The sequence below is a fragment of the Engystomops pustulosus genome, chromosome 6 (genome assembly GCF_040894005.1).
Source record: "Engystomops pustulosus chromosome 6, aEngPut4.maternal, whole genome shotgun sequence".
Lineage (NCBI taxonomy): Eukaryota > Metazoa > Chordata > Amphibia > Anura > Leptodactylidae > Engystomops > Engystomops pustulosus.
In genome coordinates this window covers 127,436,432-127,457,939 of record NC_092416.1, presented here as the reverse complement: position 1 = coordinate 127,457,939, position 21,508 = coordinate 127,436,432, and the positions used below count along the sequence as shown (strand labels likewise).

Sequence of the window (21,508 nt, the reverse complement as noted above, 5' to 3'; positions counted from 1 at the left end):
GGCTGCATAAACCAATCAGAAAACGGTATGCAAATCTCGCGGCCATCGAGAGAGTTTGTCCACCAATGGGAGGGCGGAGGAGGCGGCGCGAGTGACGTCAGAGGCCTGGCAGCCAGAGCGGCCTTTAGTGTCTGAGGAGAAGGTTGTACCGTGATCAGGTAATGGTCGACGGGGGCCGGGGGTCTCCCTGCCTGGCCTGATGAGCAGGCTGGGGCTGTGTATGTGTGACAGTGATCAGGAGGCTGTGTGTATGTTCTGGCGCTGTCCTGTGTGTTGGGTACATGTATGTATGATAGTGATCAGGAGGCTGTGTGTATGTTCTGGTGCTGTCCTGTGTGCCGGGTACATGTATGTATGATAGTGATCAGGAGGCTGTGTGTATGTTCTGGCGCTGTCCTGTGTGTTGGGTACATGTATGTATGATAGTGATCAGGAGGCTGTGTGTATGTTCTGGTGCTGTCCTGTGTGCTGGGTACATGTATGTGTGATAGTGATCAGGAGGCTGTGTGTATGTTCTGGTGCTGTCCTGTGTGCCGGGTACATGTATGTGTGATAGTGATCAGGAGGCTGTGTGTATGTTCTGGTGCTGTCCTGTGTGCCGGGTACATGTATGTGTGATAGTGATCAGGAGGCTGTGTGTACGTTCTGGTGCTGTCCTGTGTGCCGGGTACATGTATGTGTCATAGTGATCAGGAGGCTGGGTGTATGTTCTGCTGCTGTCCTGTGTGCCGGGTACATGTATGTGTCATAGTGATCAGGAGGCTGGGTGTATGTTCTGCTGCTGTCCTGTGTGCCGGGTACATGTATGTGTGATAGTGATCAGGAGGCTGTGTGTATGTTCTGCTGCTGTCCTGTGTGCCGGGTACATGTATGTGTGATAGTGATCAGGAGGCTGTGTGTATGTTCTGCTGCTGTCCTGTGTGCCGGGTACATGTATGTGTGATAGTGATCAGGAGGCTGTGTGTATGTTCTGGCGCTGTCCTGTGTGCCGGGTACATGTATGTGTGATAGTGATCAGGAGGCTGTGTGTATGTTCTGCTGCTGTCCTGTGTGCCGGGTACATGTATGTGTGATAGTGATCAGGAGGCTGTGTGTATGTTCTGCTGCTGTCCTGTGTGCCGGGTACATGTATGTGTGATAGTGATCAGGAGGCTGTGTGTATGTTCTGCTGCTGTCCTGTGTGCCGGGTACATGTATGTGTGATAGTGATCAGGAGGCTGTGTGTATGTTCTGCTGCTGTCCTGTGTGCCGGGTACATGTATGTGTGATAGTGATCAGGAGGCTGTGTGTATGTTCTGCTGCTGTCCTGTGTGCCGGGTACATGTATGTGTGATAGTGATCAGGAGGCTGTGTGTATGTTCTGCTGCTGTCCTGTGTGCCGGGTACATGTATGTGTGATAGTGATCAGGAGGCTGTGTGTATGTTCTGCTGCTGTCCTGTGTGCCGGGTACATGTATGTGTGATAGTGATCAGGAGGCTGTGTGTATGTTCTGCTGCTGTCCTGTGTGCCGGGTACATGTATGTGTGATAGTGATCAGGAGGCTGTGTGTATGTTCTGCTGCTGTCCTGTGTGCCGGGTACATGTATGTGTGATAGTGATCAGGAGGCTGTGTGTATGTTCTGCTGCTGTCCTGTGTGCCGGGTACATGTATGTGTGATAGTGATCAGGAGGCTGTGTGTATGTTCTGCTGCTGTCCTGTGTGCCGGGTACATGTATGTGTGATAGTGATCAGGAGGCTGTGTGTATGTTCTGCTGCTGTCCTGTGTGCCGGGTACATGTATGTGTGATAGTGATCAGGAGGCTGTGTGTATGTTCTGCTGCTGTCCTGTGTGCCGGGTACATGTATGTGTGATAGTGATCAGGAGGCTGTGTGTATGTTCTGCTGCTGTCCTGTGTGCCGGGTACATGTATGTGTGATAGTGATCAGGAGGCTGTGTGTATGTTCTGCTGCTGTCCTGTGTGCCGGGTACATGTATGTGTGATAGTGATCAGGAGGCTGTGTGTATGTTCTGCTGCTGTCCTGTGTGCCGGGTACATGTATGTGTGATAGTGATCAGGAGGCTGTGTGTATGTTCTGCTGCTGTCCTGTGTGCCGGGTACATGTATGTGTGATAGTGATCAGGAGGCTGTGTGTATGTTCTGCTGCTGTCCTGTGTGCCGGGTACATGTATGTGTGATAGTGATCAGGAGGCTGTGTGTATGTTCTGCTGCTGTCCTGTGTGCCGGGTACATGTATGTGTGATAGTGATCAGGAGGCTGTGTGTATGTTCTGCTGCTGTCCTGTGTGCCGGGTACATGTATGTGTGATAGTGATCAGGAGGCTGTGTGTATGTTCTGCTGCTGTCCTGTGTGCCGGGTACATGTATGTGTGATAGTGATCAGGAGGCTGTGTGTATGTTCTGCTGCTGTCCTGTGTGCCGGGTACATGTATGTGTGATAGTGATCAGGAGGCTGTGTGTATGTTCTGGCGCTGTCCTGTGTGTTGGGTACATGTATGTATGATAGTGATCAGGAGGCTGTGTGTATGTTCTGGTGCTGTCCTGTGTGCTGGGTACATGTATGTGTGATAGTGATCAGGAGGCTGTGTGTATGTTCTGGTGCTGTCCTGTGTGCCGGGTACATGTATGTGTGATAGTGATCAGGAGGCTGTGTGTATGTTCTGGTGCTGTCCTGTGTGCCGGGTACATGTATGTGTGATAGTGATCAGGAGGCTGTGTGTATGTTCTGGTGCTGTCCTGTGTGCCGGGTACATGTATGTGTGATAGTGATCAGGAGGCTGTGTGTATGTTCTGGTGCTGTCCTGTGTGCCGGGTACATGTATGTATGATAGTGATCAGGAGGCTGTGTGTATGTTCTGGTGCTGTCCTGTGTGCTGGGTACATGTATGTGTGATAGTGATCAGGAGGCTGTGTGTATGTTCTGCTGCTGTCCTGTGTGTTGGGTACATGTATGTGTGATAGTGATCAGGAGGCTGTGTGTATGTTCTGGCGCTGTCCTGTGTGCCGGGTACATGTATGTGTGATAGTGATCAGGAGGCTGTGTGTATGTTCTGGTGCTGTCCTGTGTGTTGGGTACATGTATGTGTGATAGTGATCAGGAGGCTGTGTGTATGTTCTGCTGCTGTCCTGTGTGCCGGGTACATGTATGTGTGATAGTGATCAGGAGGCTGTGTGTATGTTCTGCTGCTGTCCTGTGTGCCGGGTACATGTATGTGTGATAGTGATCAGGAGGCTGTGTGTATGTTCTGCTGCTGTCCTGTGTGCCGGGTACATGTATGTGTGATAGTGATCAGGAGGCTGTGTGTATGTTCTGCTGCTGTCCTGTGTGCCGGGTACATGTATGTGTGATAGTGATCAGGAGGCTGTGTGTATGTTCTGGCGCTGTCCTGTGTGCCGGGTACATGTATGTGTGATAGTGATCAGGAGGCTGTGTGTATGTTCTGGCGCTGTCCTGTGTGCCGGGTACATGTATGTGTGATAGTGATCAGGAGGCTGTGTGTATGTTCTGGCGCTGTCCTGTGTGCCGGGTACATGTATGTGTGATAGTGATCAGGAGGCTGTGTGTATGTTCTGGCGCTGTCCTGTGTGCCGGGTACATGTATGTGTGATAGTGATCAGGAGGCTGTGTGTATGTTCTGGCGCTGTCCTGTGTGTTGGGTACATGTATGAGTGATAGTGATCAGGAGGCTGTGTGTATGTTCTGGCGCTGTCCTGTGTGCCGGGTACATGTATGTGTGATAGTGATCAGGAGGCTGTGTGTATGTTCTGGCGCTGTCCTGTGTGCTGGGTACATGTATGTGTGATAGTGATCAGGAGGCTGTGTGTATGTTCTGGCGCTGTCCTGTGTGCCGGGTACATGTATGTGTGATAGTGATCAGGAGGCTGTGTGTATGTTCTGCTGCTGTCCTGTGTGCCGGGTACATGTATGTGTGATAGTGATCAGGAGGCTGTGTGTATGTTCTGGCGCTGTCCTGTGTGCCGGGTACATGTATGTGTGATAGTGATCAGGAGGCTGTGTGTATGTTCTGCTGCTGTCCTGTGTGCCGGGTACATGTATGTGTGATGGTGATCAGGAGGCTGTGTGTATGTTCTGCTGCTGTCCTGTGTGCCGGGTACATGTATGTGTGATAGTGATCAGGAGGCTGTGTGTATGTTCTGGCGCTGTCCTGTGTGCCGGGTACATGTATGTGTGATAGTGATCAGGAGGCTGTGTGTATGTTCTGGCGCTGTCCTGTGTGCCGGGTACATGTATGTGTGATAGTGATCAGGAGGCTGTGTGTATGTTCTGGCGCTGTCCTGTGTGCCGGGTACATGTATGTGTGATAGTGATCAGGAGGCTGTGTGTATGTTCTGGTGCTGTCCTGTGTGTTGGGTACATGTATGAGTGATAGTGATCAGGAGGCTGTGTGTATGTTCTGGCGCTGTCCTGTGTGCCGGGTACATGTATGTGTGATAGTGATCAGGAGGCTGTGTGTATGTTCTGGCGCTGTCCTGTGTGCCGGGTACATGTATGTGTGATAGTGATCAGGAGGCTGTGTGTATGTTCTGCTGCTGTCCTGTGTGCCGGGTACATGTATGTGTGATAGTGATCAGGAGGCTGTGTGTATGTTCTGGCGCTGTCCTGTGTGCCGGGTACATGTATGTGTGATAGTGATCAGGAGGCTGTGTGTATGTTCTGGCGCTGTCCTGTGTGCCGGGTACATGTATGTGTGATAGTGATCAGGAGGCTGTGTGTATGTTCTGGCGCTGTCCTGTGTGCCGGGTACATGTATGTGTGATAGTGATCAGGAGGCTGTGTGTGTGTTCTGGTGCTGTCCTGTGTGCTGGGTACATGTATGTGTGATAGTGATCAGGAGGCTGTGTGTGTGTTCTGGTGCTGTCCTGTGTGCCGGGTACATGTATGTGTGATAGTGATCAGGAGGCTGTGTGTATGTTCTGGTGCTGTCCTGTGTGTTGGGTACATGTATGAGTGATAGTGATCAGGAGGCTGTGTGTATGTTCTGGCGCTGTCCTGTGTGCCGGGTACATGTATGTGTGATAGTGATCAGGAGGCTGTGTGTATGTTCTGGTGCTGTCCTGTGTACTGGGTACATGTATGTGTGATAGTGATCAGGAGGCTGTGTGTATGTTCTGCTGCTGTCCTGTGTGCTGGGTACATGTATGTATGATAGTGATCAGGAGGCTGTGTGTATGTTCTGGCGCTGTCCTGTGTGCCGGGTACATGTATGTGTGATAGTGATGGGGAACACTGAAATAACACATCTTAGATCTGAATGAATGAAATATTCTCATTGAATACTTTGTTCTGTACAAAGTTTAATGTCTTGACATCAAAATCACCAAAAAATCATCAATGACAATCAAATCTATTAACCAATTGAGGCCTGGATTTGGAGTTGTGAAGTGGAAAAACACACCACAGGCTGATCCAACTATGACGTAATGTCTGTAAAACGAGACAGAATGAGGCTTGGTATTGTGTGTGTTGCCTGTATGACCTCCCTACAACGCCCCGGCATGATCCTGACGGGGTTGCGAATGGTGTCCTGAGGGATCTCCTCCCAGACCTGGAAGAGGTCGGTCCCTCATTCCATCATGGAGTCTGTTTCTAACCATTTGTGGCTGCTGGAGGTCATTTTACAGGGCTCTGGCAGTGCTCCTCCTGTTCCTCCTTGCACAAAGGCAGAGGTAGTGGTCCTGCTGCTGGGCTGTTGCCCTCCTACGGCCTCTCCACATCTCCTGGTGTACTGGCCTGTCTCCGGGTAGCACCTCTAGACACTACGCTGATAGACACAGCAAACCTTCTGGCCAGAGCTTGCATTGATGTGCCATCCTGGATGAGCTGCACTACCTGAGCCACTTGTGTGGGTTGTCGAGTCTGTCTCATGCTACCACGAGTGTGAAAGCACCACCAACATTCAAAATTGACCAAAACATCAGCTAGAAAGCATAGGTACTGCAAAGTGGTCTGTGGTCCCCACCTGCAGAACCACTCATTTGAGTGTGTCTTGCTAATTGCCAATAATTTCCACCTGTTGTCTATTCCATTTGTACAACAGTATGTGAAATTGATTGTCAATCAGTGTGGCTTCTTAAGAGCGCATTAAACATGTTGCGTTGCGTTTTTTTAATGCATTTTTGCAGCATTCAAAAGGCTTTAGCCTTGATCACATACTGAGGTTACATCGCATTTCCACTGCATTTACTAAAACACAATGTAACCTCAGAATGTGATCAAGGCTGAAGCTTAAAATGCTTAAAAACGGTCCAAAAGCACCACGTGTGGCATCGCCCCGATGATGCGACCACACGTTCAGTTTATCAGATGCAGTTTTTGTTGCCTGAACCAGGAGTGGAGTAAAAGTAGGAGGAGGAACAGCACTTTTCAATTACTTGTATCAACCCATTATCATCCACACATGACTCCAAAAACGGCATCTGCAAAATTAACGTGTGGTGTGAACGCGCCCTCAGGCACAGCTTTACCTTTTGATCATCTTTCTTTTCCTTTTAGGATGGCTTCAGGAGCTTTGTTTCCCAGTCTGGTCCCTGGCTCTCGGGGCTCCTCCAGCAAGTACTTGGTGGAGTTCAGAGCGGGTAAGATGTCCCTGAAGGGCAGTACTGTGACTCCAGACAAAAGAAAAGGACTGGTATACATTCAGCAAACGGATGACTCCCTGATCCACTTCTGCTGGAAGGACAGGACTTCTGGAAATGTGGAGGATGTAAGTCTAGACATCCCATCATTTACTACTTATTGTTGGCAAAGTTGTTTGTACAGAACAGGTGACAGAGTTTTGCCCTGCAGCAATTAAACCAGAGACTGTAACACGAGTGGAGAAGTCTATGAAGGTGCCACGCTGTGCCCAGCTGGTGCCCATTTAACCAGGCTGCATTGTGTTTCTCTGCCCAATATCTCCTTTCTGTTTCTCTTAACAAGCTGTGATATTGACCCTTAGAAAAGTGCGCGGCTCACTCCTCCGTTGTTGTTTCCTTTACAGGATCTGATTATATTCCCAGACGATTGCGAGTTTAAGAGGGTGGCCCAGTGCACCACCGGCCGCGTCTATGTTCTCAAGTTCAAGGCTGGCTCCAAGAGACTGTTTTTCTGGATGCAGGTCAGGCACAATTATTTTTATTTTTTCCATTTCTTTAAAATGTATAAGGTGTTTGTTATCATGCAGTTAGTGGAAATACTATATAAAGAAGGTGGAGAAGATTTCTGATGTCTGGACGACACCAGGAACTAGTTATTACCGGACTTATATCACCCCCGCAGTAAAGGATGATGATGGCCATACTTTAGGTGTTGGGGCAGAGGGGAAACCACTGAGCTAAATGGAGCAGACATTTTCTTAATGTTTCAAACTGGTTCATATCTTTACTCTCCAACAAGACAATGACCCTAAACTCAAACACTGGATCACTGGGGGACATTTATCAGGGCTTGTACGCCAGTTTTCTGGTGTGGAAGCCCTGAAATAGTCACAATGCCTTACAGAATGCCAGGCATTCTGATTATTTCCCCCTTTACAGCATGGCGGTGCATGAAGGGGGCACAGTCGGCAGGCAACAATGCCCTCTTCTATAGTGTAGCCAGCGACTGTTCAAGCAGACCTGGCACAGAGTTGTACAATGCGCAGCCCGACCAACAGCTACATCAGGAGGCCAGATCGTGATGTATTCGACCGCACCAAAGGTTTTTTTTTTTTTTCAATATCCCACATGAAACTCTCAACGTGCTCTGGTTACTTGCTTATATGTACGTGATGTCTATGGGGACACATCAAAAACGCATTGCACTCCATTGCCATAAAAATATAGACCCACATTCATCCGTTCTTGTTTTTTTTATTTTTTCACGGATCAAAAATTGTGTGTGAATAACTGAGACGCTGTCAAAGTAATAGACAGAAAAACTGATTGAAATGAGTTGGAATTTGTCAGTCTTTCTCTGAGGAGATGCGGCACTGCGCTTGTGAAAGGGTCCTAAGTACACAAGTGATACACAGGAGGGGCTTATGGACAATTCTGTAAATGTCAGCCGGAGCCATGAAAACTGCTGTTCACTGTTAGTGCCATCTCACCTTGCAGAGCTGAGGAAAATGGCAGAAAATCCCTAAATCCATATATGCAAACCTTCCGGCATCTTAACTATGGAGACTGGAGGCTGTGATTGCGGCCTAAGGTGCTTCAAGTAAGCACTGAGTTATGGGTCTGAAAACTTATGTCTATGTAAGATTTTAGCTTAATATTTTGTTGTCACATAGTCTTAAAGGGGATTTCCCACGAACTAAAGTTAGGCCCTACCCACGGGATATGTACTAACTTGCTGATCAGTGGGGGTCTCAGTGCTGAGACCCCCAAAGATCACGAAAACGAGGGGTTTGTCGCGCCTCAGACTAATGGAGCAGACAGTCACGCATGACTGTTCTGCTCCATTAATCTCTATGGAGGTGACGGACATCGGTGAGCACAGCGCTTGGCAATTTCCGCTTATAGATTAATGGAGCAGAACGGTCATGTACATTTGTCTGCTCCATTAGTCTGAGGAGCGAAGAGGGGTCTCGATCTGTGGGGGTCTCTGCACTGAGACCCCCATTAATCAGCAAGTAAGGCCCTATCCACGGAATAGTTCGTGGGAAAACCCCTTTAATGGGGAGGAGTTCAGAATAATGGTGAAAACCTGATTATTTTTCTAGTCTAATGCTGCACCTTAAAGGGGTGTGCCCATGAAAGAAAGTTTCATCCCCTGGTGATGTTTACACAATAAAGATAATTTTTGTCCCCTTACTTTACAATTTTACTCCAGAGTGTGGGTGGGGAGTCTCTAAGCAGACACATTATGATCCCTGTGTGCTGTAATGTGGTTACATTATCATGCTCCAGGTTTAGCCACAATTTCACTTAGGTTCTGAAAAAGAAAGATGAGACAGATCAGAGTCATGCGATGGATACAAGACACAGTAACACACATTCAGCTCTGCTGCCTCATCTAATCAATAAAACACAGTCAGCACTGCTATGCCTCCTCCCCTTGGACCCATGCTATGCTGCTAGAAGCACGGCTGGTCCAGGAGTGCCTGTGTCTGTAATGCTGTCTGCCTTCCCCTGCAATACAAGATAAGCCAGAATTGTCACACCATAGTCAGAAGATTTTCGGTGGTATCCAGGGACAACCAACATTGACAACTGATAGATACAGGTTGGAATTAAATCTGTGCAACACTGTGAGAATGTTATTTTCCTATCTTGAGTATATTTAGGAATTTTGTCTTTGTGGGAATACACCTTTAAAGGTAATAAGTGAAAGGGCTAGAAGATTTCTGGATGCATTGTAAATACTATAGCAGAATACATGTCTCCTGTCTTGATAGTTTATTCAATGTCACTTATGAATCAGACCAAGACAAACGATTGTCTACACATGGCTGAAAAAAGTGTTGCCTATATTTTTTTCCAGTCATCTAGCCCTAAGGCTTCATACACACAAAAGTTGCTGATTGTTGCGCCAAGAATAAGCCCTTTAGTGCTCTGTTCTTCCATGGTCCCTTTCACTTTGATGGTAAAGTGGTCAATAAAAAAAGCAGAGTTCATGTTAATGGTTCAGAAATGGGAGCAAAAATATTAATTCAGAACGAAGCAATGCAGTTTAATCCGCAGGCAGCATGTTATAGAGCAGGGGAGGAGGGGAGCTGATTGATTTATATAGCTTTGTGGGAAAAGATTTGCTTTTTGCATTGTTTTGTTTTAGCCCTGCTCTTTCCTTCGCTCTCGGATTACTAGATGGCTGCTTCTAGTCATAGATCTTTCCTTACAAACCCATACATCAATACTCCTGCTTTATAACATGCTGCAGGCAGGTCACATTGTACGTTCATCATGTTCTCTTCAAGTCTCTCCCTATAAAAAGAGGGAGAGACTTGGTCAATACGTCCAAAGTAATTCCAGACTTGTGCAGAGAAAATCTCTGAATATGTAATGACAGAAATTCTATAGACTTCCATAGCCCAGACGCTGAGTAATAATGAGTATGAGGCATTTCTCCAGCAGTGAGATCCTCCTAGTAACATGCAAAGTGCTAGGTTGTGCTGTCATCACTTCTTCTCCCATGCATGATGGATAGTAAATGATGCTATTATATTGTTTGGTTTTATTCTTAGGAACCCAAGACTGACAAGGATGAAGAATACTGCCGCAAGGTGAATGAGTATCTGAACAATCCTCCTATGCCTGGAGCATTAGGGGGCAGCGGCAGTGGTGGTCATGAGCTTTCGGCCCTAGGAGGTATGTAGCCTAACTTCTTGGCTGCAGAGGCTTTTACTTAAAGCTTAACTGTAAAATTATAATGATTTTACCAAATTAGTTTATGTGATTTCCCCCTTTAAAAACAAACGGAACAATGCCTATTTTGTCCTGCTCGCCATTTTCTTCCCAAAGTTATGGCATTTTTTGTTCTGCAAGAACAGCTTCTCTGGTGAGAAAAATTTTTGTCAGAGACTAATGTCTGTCTGTCTATGCTGATGCCAGTTAGCTTGCCCACAGATCCCATGATGCCCTGTGTTCTCTCTCAAAGTAATCTTGCATTAAATCCATATAGTTTCCCACAAGTAAATCCACTGAACACTGCAAAGTGCACATACAGGTTGTATCTGGTGACAGCCAGGCAGTGTCCATTATGTGGAGGATCAGGGAACAAGTAATAAGTGGAAGAAATCATAAGTAAACCAGTTACATTAAGTCTATAGCCTGTGCTGTGTGAGCACTAAGGGTTAATAGCTTATCTGCACCGATGACAAGGTGGGGGAGGGGAGCAGCATGAGGTGCAGAGAGAAACAGAGAAAGTTCTGTAGAATCACAGATTGGGATGGAGAGACTGATGGGGAACATAGGGGATCTTGTACCACACTATTCTGTGCAGGAGACACCTATATCATTTGTCTTGGAACACATTCAGCCCTGCTACATACAGAGAGCTCTGTCGCATGACCACCTCCTCTGTGAGCAGGGAGCAGCAGTCCCTCCCCTCCCATGAAACCGACAGATAAACTGTGGACTCATAAGGCTTATCAGCATAGGCAGATGAAGCAGCTCCTGCAGCAATGAGATAATATGAGGGGTATAACAAAGAAACTACTAGATATAGGTAACAAAGATAATAGGCAAAGTTGTTTTACATCCCTAGAGCTATTAATTTGTGGGAAAAAAAACTTTACAGTTACTTTTTAATATTATTTTTGGAATAGCTCTGTAACTCGCTTCATGTACTTTTGAGCCCATATTGCTACTACTCCATAATAATTGTGACTATTATGAGCTGTATAAGAGCTCAAAACCCTTGCACATAATGTAGACCACAATGGGAATAATTTATCATAGTTATGTTTTTTTCCTCTTTCCTTGCGCCTTTTTTGTGTGTTTTGCACTTATTTGCGCTTATTGGAGATTGGCCTATTTAGCAGGGCAGAAGTGCTTGTTTGATTTATGCCTTTTTGAGGCAAATTGGCTAAATTGCACCATTAAAGGCGGAAAAGTAAGCCAGCAAAACCTAGACTTGAGCAGGTTTCTATCATGGAAGGATGAAAAATGCATAAAAAAGGTGCAAATTGTGACACTTTGATCAGAGGACTAGCGCCTTTTTGATTAAAAACAACTGAGAGACCTCCCTATGATAAGTGAGCCCCAGTGAGTAGTAACACCGATGCAACTTATAAATGGGTATGTGAAAACAAGGGGGTAATCAATCTGCTTCCGACCAAATTGTTGTAATTTGTGTCAAAATATATCTTAAAGGGAACCTATCAGGGGAATTTGGGACATTAAACAACCCCCAGGTCCTTATGACCTAGTGGTTTAGTGTCCCCCGTCGACCTGTGATGATTTTTGAAGGGTGTGACCAAAAAAACCCCCAAACTTTATATTCTGTCGTTGATCTTTCTGTGCCTGTGTGTTGCGGGCAGTGAAGCCAGCGTAGTACACCCCGGCTTTACTGCGCAAGTGCCGTCGTTACAGCGCATGCACATTGAAGCTGCAATTTTATCCCGGCTGTACTTGCCTCCCCACGAGAGGAGTTGATGGTGCGGGATCTTGAGATGTGAGCGCCCCCATTGGACTCGGCGAGTTTTGTTTTCTTTTTCCACCACCCACAGGTTGATTTGTGATCCTAAATCACAGGTCCATAAGAACCTCTAGTTGAGTTTGGGTCCCAAATCAACGTGACAGGTCTTCTTTAAAGGGGCTATCCACTTTCAGAAAAGAAGACATTAGAAAATAGTTAGGAACTGATACTGAAAGTATACTGGAAAATGTATAACTTTTCATTCAACAAACAATATCTTTGCTGAAAGTGAACAGTCCCTTCCGTTTTGTTACACTTTTACAACCAGAACGAAAGGGACATCCCCTCATATGAAGAGGGACGGGCACCAATATATACTAGAACATTGATGATTTATTTTCTGAAGTAAGCTAAGCTGATTAGTAAGAGGTGTAAGGTCCTACATTTCTGATAAATCTCCCCCACGTGTATGTGTTGGGTCGATGCCATGTGTATATGGCTTTGTGCTATGTTTAGGAGTCCCATATAGATGCCCATGGAGACAGGCGATACTCTGCCTATGTTCTTTATGGTGTCTTGCATTTGGTTTGTGCACAGACTTTCTGCTTGGTCAGCTATATCTGCATCAATATAAACAATTTCTGCTTTTGCTCTGTAATTTAGGAGAAGGCGGCCTGCAAAGCCTTCTGGGAAATATGAGTCACAACCAACTGATGCAGCTTATTGGACCAACTGGGCTTGGCGGACTTGGTAAGTTTCCAGTAAATTCCGAAGATGTGATGCCAATTTTTATCTTCAAAGCTTTTTATTTTTATCCTAAATTGTATGTTAGGTTGTAATAAATGAGAGTATATTCCATTCCTATGGGCAGGGATTTGCTCCAGTGTCAGCGGGTAGCCAATGAATTGATATGTGGTATCTTTTAGGTGGCCTTGGTGCTCTGACTGGTCCAGGACTGGCTAGTTTATTAGGTAGCGGAGGACCCACAACGAGCAGCTCATCGTCCAGGTAACATTAAATTGCGAGCCTGCTCCTCCAGGACCCAGTGTGTATAGCCTACAATGACACTATCCTTGTATGATTGTTCTATAGCTCCCGCAGCCAGTCAGCAGCTGTGACCCCATCTTCCACTTCATCTTCTACACGGACCACCACCACCACCACTCCAGCTGCCCCAGCATCAGTGCCTGCTGCTACCCCTAGCCCTGCAGTCAGCTCCAGCAACGGGGCAAGTGCCGCCACCAGCCCTACACAGCCCATCCAGCTAAGTGACCTGCAGAATATTCTGGCAACTATGAATGTTCCTGCCAATGCAGAGGGAGGGCAAGGTAAGTGGGGAAACTCCACAAGCACATTTATCATATCAGCATATTTAAGATCCTTAATATGTTTTTTCATAGGGTTCTATAATGAATGGTTTCTGATCCAGACTTTACTTGGTGGTGTAAAATATGCTTTACATCCCTGACTTCAGTGATCACCTGTACATAGACTGGTAGTCACAAGGGGCCACCGGATGGGGGTGGAGGGTATTCTTTTTACTCCTCAATGAGTGTGGGGCTCTGGTTAGCATGGAAAATATCTTTAGTGACACAAGCACCTTAGTGCGATAAACCCTACAAAAACCATATGGACAGAGTGGCTTATAGGGCAAACATAGGTAAAAAGTGAAATAACAAACTTGCACACAAGAAAAGTGAGTTGGACGTGTTGCATTTTGTTGAAGGGCTTATACTGCTCCTTATCACTGAATTATTTCCTGGCTACATTACATTATAAACATCAAAAACTCAATGAGTGTCCCCTTGGGGGATGATATATTCCCCCCATACCCTGTTGGCTGTACAGACCACTTTCTCTGTTTTTTGTGTTTTGTCCATTCTCTCTATTTAAGAATTGGCCTCCTTGGACAATATCCACTCTCTTCTAGGAGGAGTAGAGTCAATAATATTAAGGTAATTGCGCACATAGGTTACAGCATACTTTCTTGAATGCAGGAATAGACTGAGGCGGGCAGCATGACGTTACTGCTTGTTTTTCTGCCCCCTTTGTGGAGAAGATGTAATAACATTACAGATGGCCCTGTGACCGCTCTATACATGTAGAGAGACTGTCAGCCATTGTTTTTTATCATGTGGATGAAGCTCTGACTTTGCCAAGTATCTTGCAGCCTGGCGTGTTATACCTCGAGGGGCTGTCACGCTAGGTAGATATTGGTATGAGGGAATGTAGCCAGGATATTGCAGAGCTGTAATACCATGATCCAGCTATTCATATTGTGAGCAGTGCTTGGTGCCCACTGCTGGTATTGGGCATTGTATAAAGATCTGGAACAGTATTGTATTTCTTTCCTTTCAGCAGTTGATCTGGCTAGCGTCCTCACACCTGAAATCATGGCTCCCATACTGGCCAATGCTGAAGTCCAGGAGCGACTAATGCCGTACCTGCCATCCGGAGAGTCCTTGCCGCAGACTGCAGCAGAAATTCAGAACACGCTCACTTCTCCTCAGTTTCAGCAGGTGAGCAGACTGCAGGATTACAGCTAGCAGACATATTTGTGACATGGAGTTAGGATTTTGACACAGATATTCCTTTTGGAAAACTAGTCTTTCCATGTTGGTATGGTCTGAGATATAGGGCAGGTCTGTCAAAATGGCACCAGAAAGCCAGGATGTGGATTTTGACATGTGCTTCTGGATGAACTTGCCCTTCAGTGCCATAATACCTTAAAGAGGACCTTTCATCCACAAAAACTACTACATAAGCAGCTCCTAGCATTATCTCCAATGCAGCAGTGTTACCGGAACCCTCCGATAACTCTAGCAAACTCTGCTGCGGAGTACAATAGAAACGCGGGACCGTGCTCAAAGTTGTCCAGCGTATTCATGAGGGAACGGTCCGAGGTGATGCCTCTACCCTGGACGGCCTCACCCACTTCATAGGCCGGTGGTGACTGCCGGGCTTCATGCGGCACCCCTTCATGAATACTTTTGTACTCCGCAGCAGTGTTTACCAGCCTTATTGGAGGGTTCCCATAACACTAGCAGTGTAACACTGCTGCATTGAATATAGAGCTAGGAGCTGCTGACTTTAGTGCTTTTTTTTATGGGTGACAGGTCCTCTTTAAGTACCAACAGTTTGGGTGAACTTGCCTATTATATAGCGCTATGGTGGACTGACCATTTGAAAACCACATGAAGGTAATGGGGACTGCACATCATGTGACTTGTCTATGACGGCCAATCACTGGTCTGTACTCTAAAGGACTTGCCTACTGGAGATGACAGCAGGGTGGAGGGGATAGTTGTTTTCTCCTGGAACACTTAATTCTCCATGTTTGCAATGTTGATAGAATTATATTTGAACAGGTATTTCAGACAGACTGCTATCCCTCAACTATACTGACTATCCTATAATGAATGAACCCTTTACCTACCTTAAAGCAGGTCTACCTATGAAACTTGCTTTTCTTTTCTCAGGCCCTTAGTATGTTCAGTGCTGCCCTGGCCTCCTGCCAGCTTGGGCCTCTCATGAGTCAGTTTGGGTTGCCAGCAGAGGCGGTGGATGCGGCCAACAAAGGAGGTAGGAGTGCTGTGATGTGTTTAATGCCTTTTATCCCCTTTATTGTTTTGTCCATCTTCATGACATACACCACGACTTCCTCCCTATTACCTGACCAGCCTAATGTGTATGGGAGCCTCTTCTTTCCTGAATCTTTGTGTTTTCTAAGAGATGAACCTTTAAATCGGAATCTGTCAGAGGCTTTCTCTCCTCTTTGAGGCCCTCTGCACACAAATGATGTTTAGGCTGTGTGCTATCCATTAATTTAACAGATGGGCTCCCATATGCGGGCATGGATGTGACTGCCTGAGCAACAAACCTCAGAACATGTCCTATTCCTGTCTGGTGGGGGGTCATTTCTACTGGCACGAGTGCACCTCACATGTTTATGTGATGGCTGTTTAGGGGGGTGGCCCTCTGTTTTATGAGAGCCTAACAGAAACAAAAAAAATTCTGTTCCCCATAAACTTTAATGGACCTTCCATAAGTCCCCCATTATTTGTAGAAGGATAAAAGATGCTTCTATTTTTTCCGCTAGTGATAAGTAATATGCAATTGTGAATGTAGCATGAGCTGTAACATGACCTATAGTAAAGGTGATCCCTATATACCAGTGGTGGTGAACCATTTAGAGGCCAAAAACTCACTTATTTATCACAAAGTGCCGACACTGCAGGGTCCCAGAACAGGAAGCATGGTAGGGCCCACAGCAGGAGCTCCAATGATACTCAAGCCCTGCCAGCACCTCCTTTCTCCTCCTGCAGTCCCAGGAAGTGTTTATTACAATGGTGCTGAATGCAGCACATCCTGGGCTACCTAGGACTGCAGGAAGAGGCCTTGAGTCACACAACTTGTCTGGCAAACTGTGCTGGGGGCGACGGCCTGGATACTCACAGAGATGGCTCTAAATGCTACCTGTGCCATTGGTTTGCCTCCACTGGTATTGTAGAAATGAAACTTGGGCTAAATACACACAACCGTGTGGCCACCGCACAGTAGCACGGCGGGCACACGTTGGCGCCGGGGAGTGGAGCACCGCTCACCCCTGCTCCTCTGCATAGTAATATATGGTGCACGGCGCTGTATTCCAGGGAAAGATAGGACACGTTCCGTACCGCTCCCGTACAGCCCTGTGCACCCATTGCAGTCTATGGGGGACGTATATACAACATATATACGTCCCCCATACGGCAGTGTGAATGTTGCCTTACCGTGCTGTGCACCCGTTATTGGCTTTACTACTCGTGTTCCCTCTTAGGATTTTATCTTTCTCTTTTTCCCAACCAGACATTGAAGCGTTTGCCAAGGCAATGCAGAACACGTCCTCTCAAAAGGAGAGGGAGTCAAAGGAGAAGAAAGAGGAGGAGGAAGACATGAGCTTAGATTAATTCCTGTATGTTGTTTTTCCACTGCAGATCGGTGTGGAGTGCTTTGGGCCGGCTTTATACCCCCACATGTATGTCATTTCAGTGCTTAATAAACCTTCCTCTCAGCTGCACATTCTGCCGACAACTTTTGTTTTGCTCTTCTGTGGGTGAGGAACAGAGGGGGGCGCTATTCAGCTTCTCTCTGGGAAAATTATACTATATTAAATGGCGTACACTTTGTTCCCAGACCCACGATGGTTTGTGTTTTTGTGCTGATTATAGTGAATGTTTTTTTTCTTTTTTTTTAACGTACGCTTCTACCATTAACCATTTCCAACCATTCTTGTCATTGCCCAAATTAAGAATTACTAGGAAAATGAGAGAGGGGAAAAGTAGTTTTATTTTGGAGCACCCGATTTGTACCATAAGTTTCTATATTTTCATGTGGAAGCTTTAATGAATACAGGCAGATTTAGTCGTATTGTTTTGTGTAGGCTTAACAATCCTAATGTTACCTGTTATTAGTACAATTTGAGGGCACCTACCCCCCACATCGCAGAGGCACCGATAGTCCGTAACACTTTTACCGATTCCTTAGTGGTATTTTGTAATGTGAATAACGGGGACCTCTCCTAGGACATGATAGTGTTGTGTATTAAATAGTTCCACACATGCATATATATACAGACATTTAATGTAAGTGCAGAGGTGAATTCAGTGAAATAGACTTAAATATATATTTATACTTTCTTTAAAAAATATTCACGCTGTTCTACCAAAGAAAGGGACAAAAAAATAAATATGTATAGGACTGTTTCTACACAGTGGTTATGTCATTACAATTATTTTCAGCTTAGGGTGTTGTAGGTGGTGACATAGCGTAAACCTAAGATATCATTCACTTCCTAACGTGCAGTTCTATATCACCGCTACATAGCGCAAGTTCTCGCTATAAGGCTGACTACTCCTAGATCATGAGCTGATGAGTATGAAATTATGATCTACTCTGGAAGCGCACGAGGGCCGCGCTATCTTAATATCACACCCTGTGCTTGTACAGTAGCCGGGCACCACTAGTTTTACACAAAGCTGGTGGTTTAACCTTAGTTACATAGTAATGCGTAGATGCAAGTTTCTGTCTTTTTGTGCACAGCTCAGCTCCCTGGCAAATTTAGTGTGAAATTAAGAAGCTTTTAAGCAGCAGAAACTTATTCCAACTCATTGCCAATTCAAATAAATGTAAAGGAACAGAACGGATTATTGGTTCAGACCTTGCATGAAATCAGGTTCTGTGTTGCAGCCAATGCGTAATTCAAGAGGATTGGAGACGGAATAATATCCACCTAGCTAAAACATTTTCTGACTAAACCACCTGGACGTGGCAGACTGTGCCAGCGGCGGGCACAGAGCTCCAGTGTCATCTATTAGATTGTTAATTGCAGGAATGAGGAGTGCTGCACCCTTACATTGCCAACATTTAACTTACAGCTATAAGACTTTCCTCCTCGCCTAATCAGAGGGATGGAAATGTGTCTTGTCCATTTCTAAACATTTTGAAGGTTTTGGGGGGTGTAGATTATATTGCAAAGTAAATATACATAATATATATGTGGTTTGGGTAAAACATTGTGTGAGGGGCTGGGAACAGTCAGCAGAAATAGATTGGTTAGGTAACCATGTAAGAAGCACCCATGTTTCTGGGTTAGATGTCAGGAACAACTTTTAACACAACCTAACATCTCCCCCCTACTGGCACAGTTAAGTGGTCTCTGCCCTAAAATAACAGCAGTCCTATGTCCATGTCCATCCGCTTCCTGCTTTGAAATTAAAGGGCTGGACAGATGTTGATGCCGGCTGATCCTGTGAAAACTCCGGATTTAGAGACATCGATGGCTTTCCTGTTGATTATCAGGTTCCTCATGCATCCTTGATAAGGAGAAGAGCTTTCTGTATTGGGGGTGTTTGCTGCAGTAAAGAGAACAACGATTAATAAAGTGACAGTAATATAAAAAGACAATCACATATACAGATAATATGTATACACTGACCTTATATACATATACACACACCATGAACTGGGAAGTACTACAGCTGTATACACTGACCTTATATACATATACACACACCATGAACTGGGAAGTACTACAGCTATATACACTGACCTTATATACATATACACACACCATGAACTGGTTAGTAATACAGCTATATACACTGACCTTATATACATATACACATACACACACCATGAACTGGGAAGTACTACAGTTATATACACTGACCTTGTATACATATATATACACCATGAACTGGTTAATAATACAGCTATATACATTGACATTATATACAGGTGCACATCATGAACTAGGAAGTACTGGAGCTATATACACTGAACTTATATACATATATATATACACCATGAACTGGTAAGTACTACAGCAATATACACTGACTTTATAAACATATACACACCATGAACTAGGAAGTACTGGAGCTATGAAGTCTATGAAATATAGATATATTTATACCATATTAGCATAACTTATTTCCTGTAGGTTTCCACCAGGTTTTGGAATGGCTGCGGAATTTACCTCAGCAGTAATTCTGCGAGCATTACAATCCAGCTGAAATTGGTTTCGGATGCAGTTTATGTCGCATAAGGGCCGGTCTTGTTGCTTCATCCACCCACTGATCCATAATATGAGCAGAATATGAAATGTCATTTAATGGCTGCGGTTCTTATATTGGCAGGGGAAAGCTGTTCCCCCAAAACGTGTATGGGATTGCCATAAATCCCACTACACTGCTACTGGCTGCATGATTTCAACCAGTTGCTATGTCAAATTTTACTTAATGTGTCAATTTGTAATGGCTGTTTCAGAGTGCATCTAGTGGAATGGAAAACTGCTGAATGTATGTGGCTTATGTGTTCCATAGCAATGGATCACTGAAAAACCCTGTGTACACTGAGTCTAGTGTGTGAAATCCCATTCAATTTAGGCCCCATGCACATGACCGCATGGTGGCTGTTGCAATCGCATATGATTTGTAGTTGCATCACGGCCCCCATAGAGGTCTATGGCACCCCCCAGTCTCACTGCAGTGTGACCAAGGTGGGCACAGTCGCATGTCTTTCAATAGAGAGGTGAGTGGTGAGGAGCGCTCACTTCTCCTCCATCCAGCTGCGGGCCGGCGAGTATACGTACTTGTGCACGAGGCCTACATGTATCAATGTTCAGTCAGTTAAAAGCACAGGCACGGGCTTTGGAATAGTAGTTTGCAATCATTTGGTGTTATTTTATTTATGGTTCTATTATTTGTGCGTTTAGGGGATTTTCTCCTCATAGTTGCTGGCTTTAGTTTGTGCAGGCCAGCTTTTTTCATGACTTAGGGGGTAGTTGGAGGGCCACGGCTAATCTTTATCTAGACTAAGGTTCTACCTCATACAGTCTTCCCATTACAGACATACATATTAGACAGGTACATATGCTGGGGATCCCTGGTACACAAGCCGCACTGTATAAACACACATACTGTACACACTGTACATACTAGACATACTGTACTACATGCAGCCAAATACTAACCCGGTACTCCACCCATATATAGTGTTCCCCAGTTCCTGGCATGAGAAGATGGACTGATGCCCACTAAATGGTTTCCTTCAGTATCCACATCAAGTTGTATTACATTACTTCCTTTAGTGACTGTAATGGAGCAGAAGAGAAATGTTAGGACAATATAGTCAATAAAATATGTCTAACAAGTAAATGACTGAGATACTGACCAGCAATGGTGTGCCATTGTCCATCACACAGAGGCTGGCGCAGATGAACCACGGTAGAGTGTTTACCCTTTGCATCCGTCAGGACTATGGTCACCTGTGGAAGGTAGATGAAAATATAAGAAGAAATCCTAATAAGACAGGAGTAGAATAGGCAGGGCACTGTGTCATCTGTACCTTCCTCTCAGCCAAGGACAAAGTGATGGAGTAACCCTCCTCTGTGTGTATATGGAAGAGAAGTCCAGACGGGTGCATTGGCCGCACTTCTAACTTCAGCTCCAGATCCTGCTCCACGTCAATAAAGTTACCTAAAGGAAGTAGAAGAGAAAGAAAGTCTTAAAAATATATACTTGAGTATAAGCTGACCCAAGTATAAGCCGAGGCCCCTAATTTTACCACAAAAACCTGGGAAAACCTATTGACTCGAGTAGAAGCTGAGGGTGGGAAACGCATTGGTCACAGCCTCCCCAGTATATAGCCTGCCGGACCATGCCCCATAGTATATAGCCAGCACCTGCCGTATACCAGTATATAGCCTGCCGGACCATGCCCCAAAGTATATAGCCAGCACCTGCCGTATACCAGTATATAGCCTGCCATCCCATGTCCCCCAGTATATAGCCAGCAGCGAGGGGAAGCCAGAAAGGTGAGTTCTGATATATTTTTTTACTCGAGTATAAGCAGAGTATACTCGAGTATATCTGCTACATATACTCAAGTATATCTGTTACATATACA

The 21,508-nt window shown here is 45.4% G+C and overlaps 2 protein-coding genes across 4 annotated transcripts in view; one reads left to right on the top strand and one right to left on the bottom strand.

Moving 5' to 3' along the window:
* The first annotated feature begins 19 nt into the window (after window positions 1-19).
* On the top strand, window positions 20-17,234 carry ADRM1 (ADRM1 26S proteasome ubiquitin receptor). 3 transcript variants are annotated; one of them, XM_072110968.1, is made up of 10 exons: window positions 20-158; window positions 6,515-6,725; window positions 7,002-7,118; window positions 10,164-10,287; window positions 12,722-12,808; window positions 13,012-13,066; window positions 13,151-13,386; window positions 14,417-14,577; window positions 15,538-15,640; window positions 16,907-17,234. In XM_072110968.1, exons 2-10 carry the CDS (start codon window positions 6,516-6,518, stop codon window positions 17,005-17,007), a joined length of 1,194 nt encoding a protein of 397 aa, XP_071967069.1. In that variant the 5' UTR covers window positions 20-158; window position 6,515; the 3' UTR covers window positions 17,008-17,234. The 3 variants fall into 3 exon arrangements, with proteins under 3 accessions (XP_071967069.1, XP_071967068.1, XP_071967067.1); XM_072110967.1 differs by having other exon boundaries at window positions 12,985-13,066; window positions 14,420-14,577; XM_072110966.1 differs by having other exon boundaries at window positions 12,985-13,066.
* Window positions 17,235-17,372: 138 nt separating this feature from the next.
* The window catches only part of LAMA5 (laminin subunit alpha 5), a 102,121-nt gene continuing 97,985 nt past the window's right edge, over window positions 17,373-21,508 (bottom strand). Inside the window, exons 77-80 of the mRNA XM_072110965.1 lie at window positions 20,948-21,078; window positions 20,774-20,867; window positions 20,574-20,693; window positions 17,373-18,951 (exon numbers count right to left, since the gene is read on the bottom strand). Coding sequence (XP_071967066.1) covers window positions 18,812-18,951; window positions 20,574-20,693; window positions 20,774-20,867; window positions 20,948-21,078 — 485 coding nt within the window. The 3' untranslated portion in view covers window positions 17,373-18,811. The remainder of the gene's footprint in view (window positions 18,952-20,573; window positions 20,694-20,773; window positions 20,868-20,947; window positions 21,079-21,508) is intronic.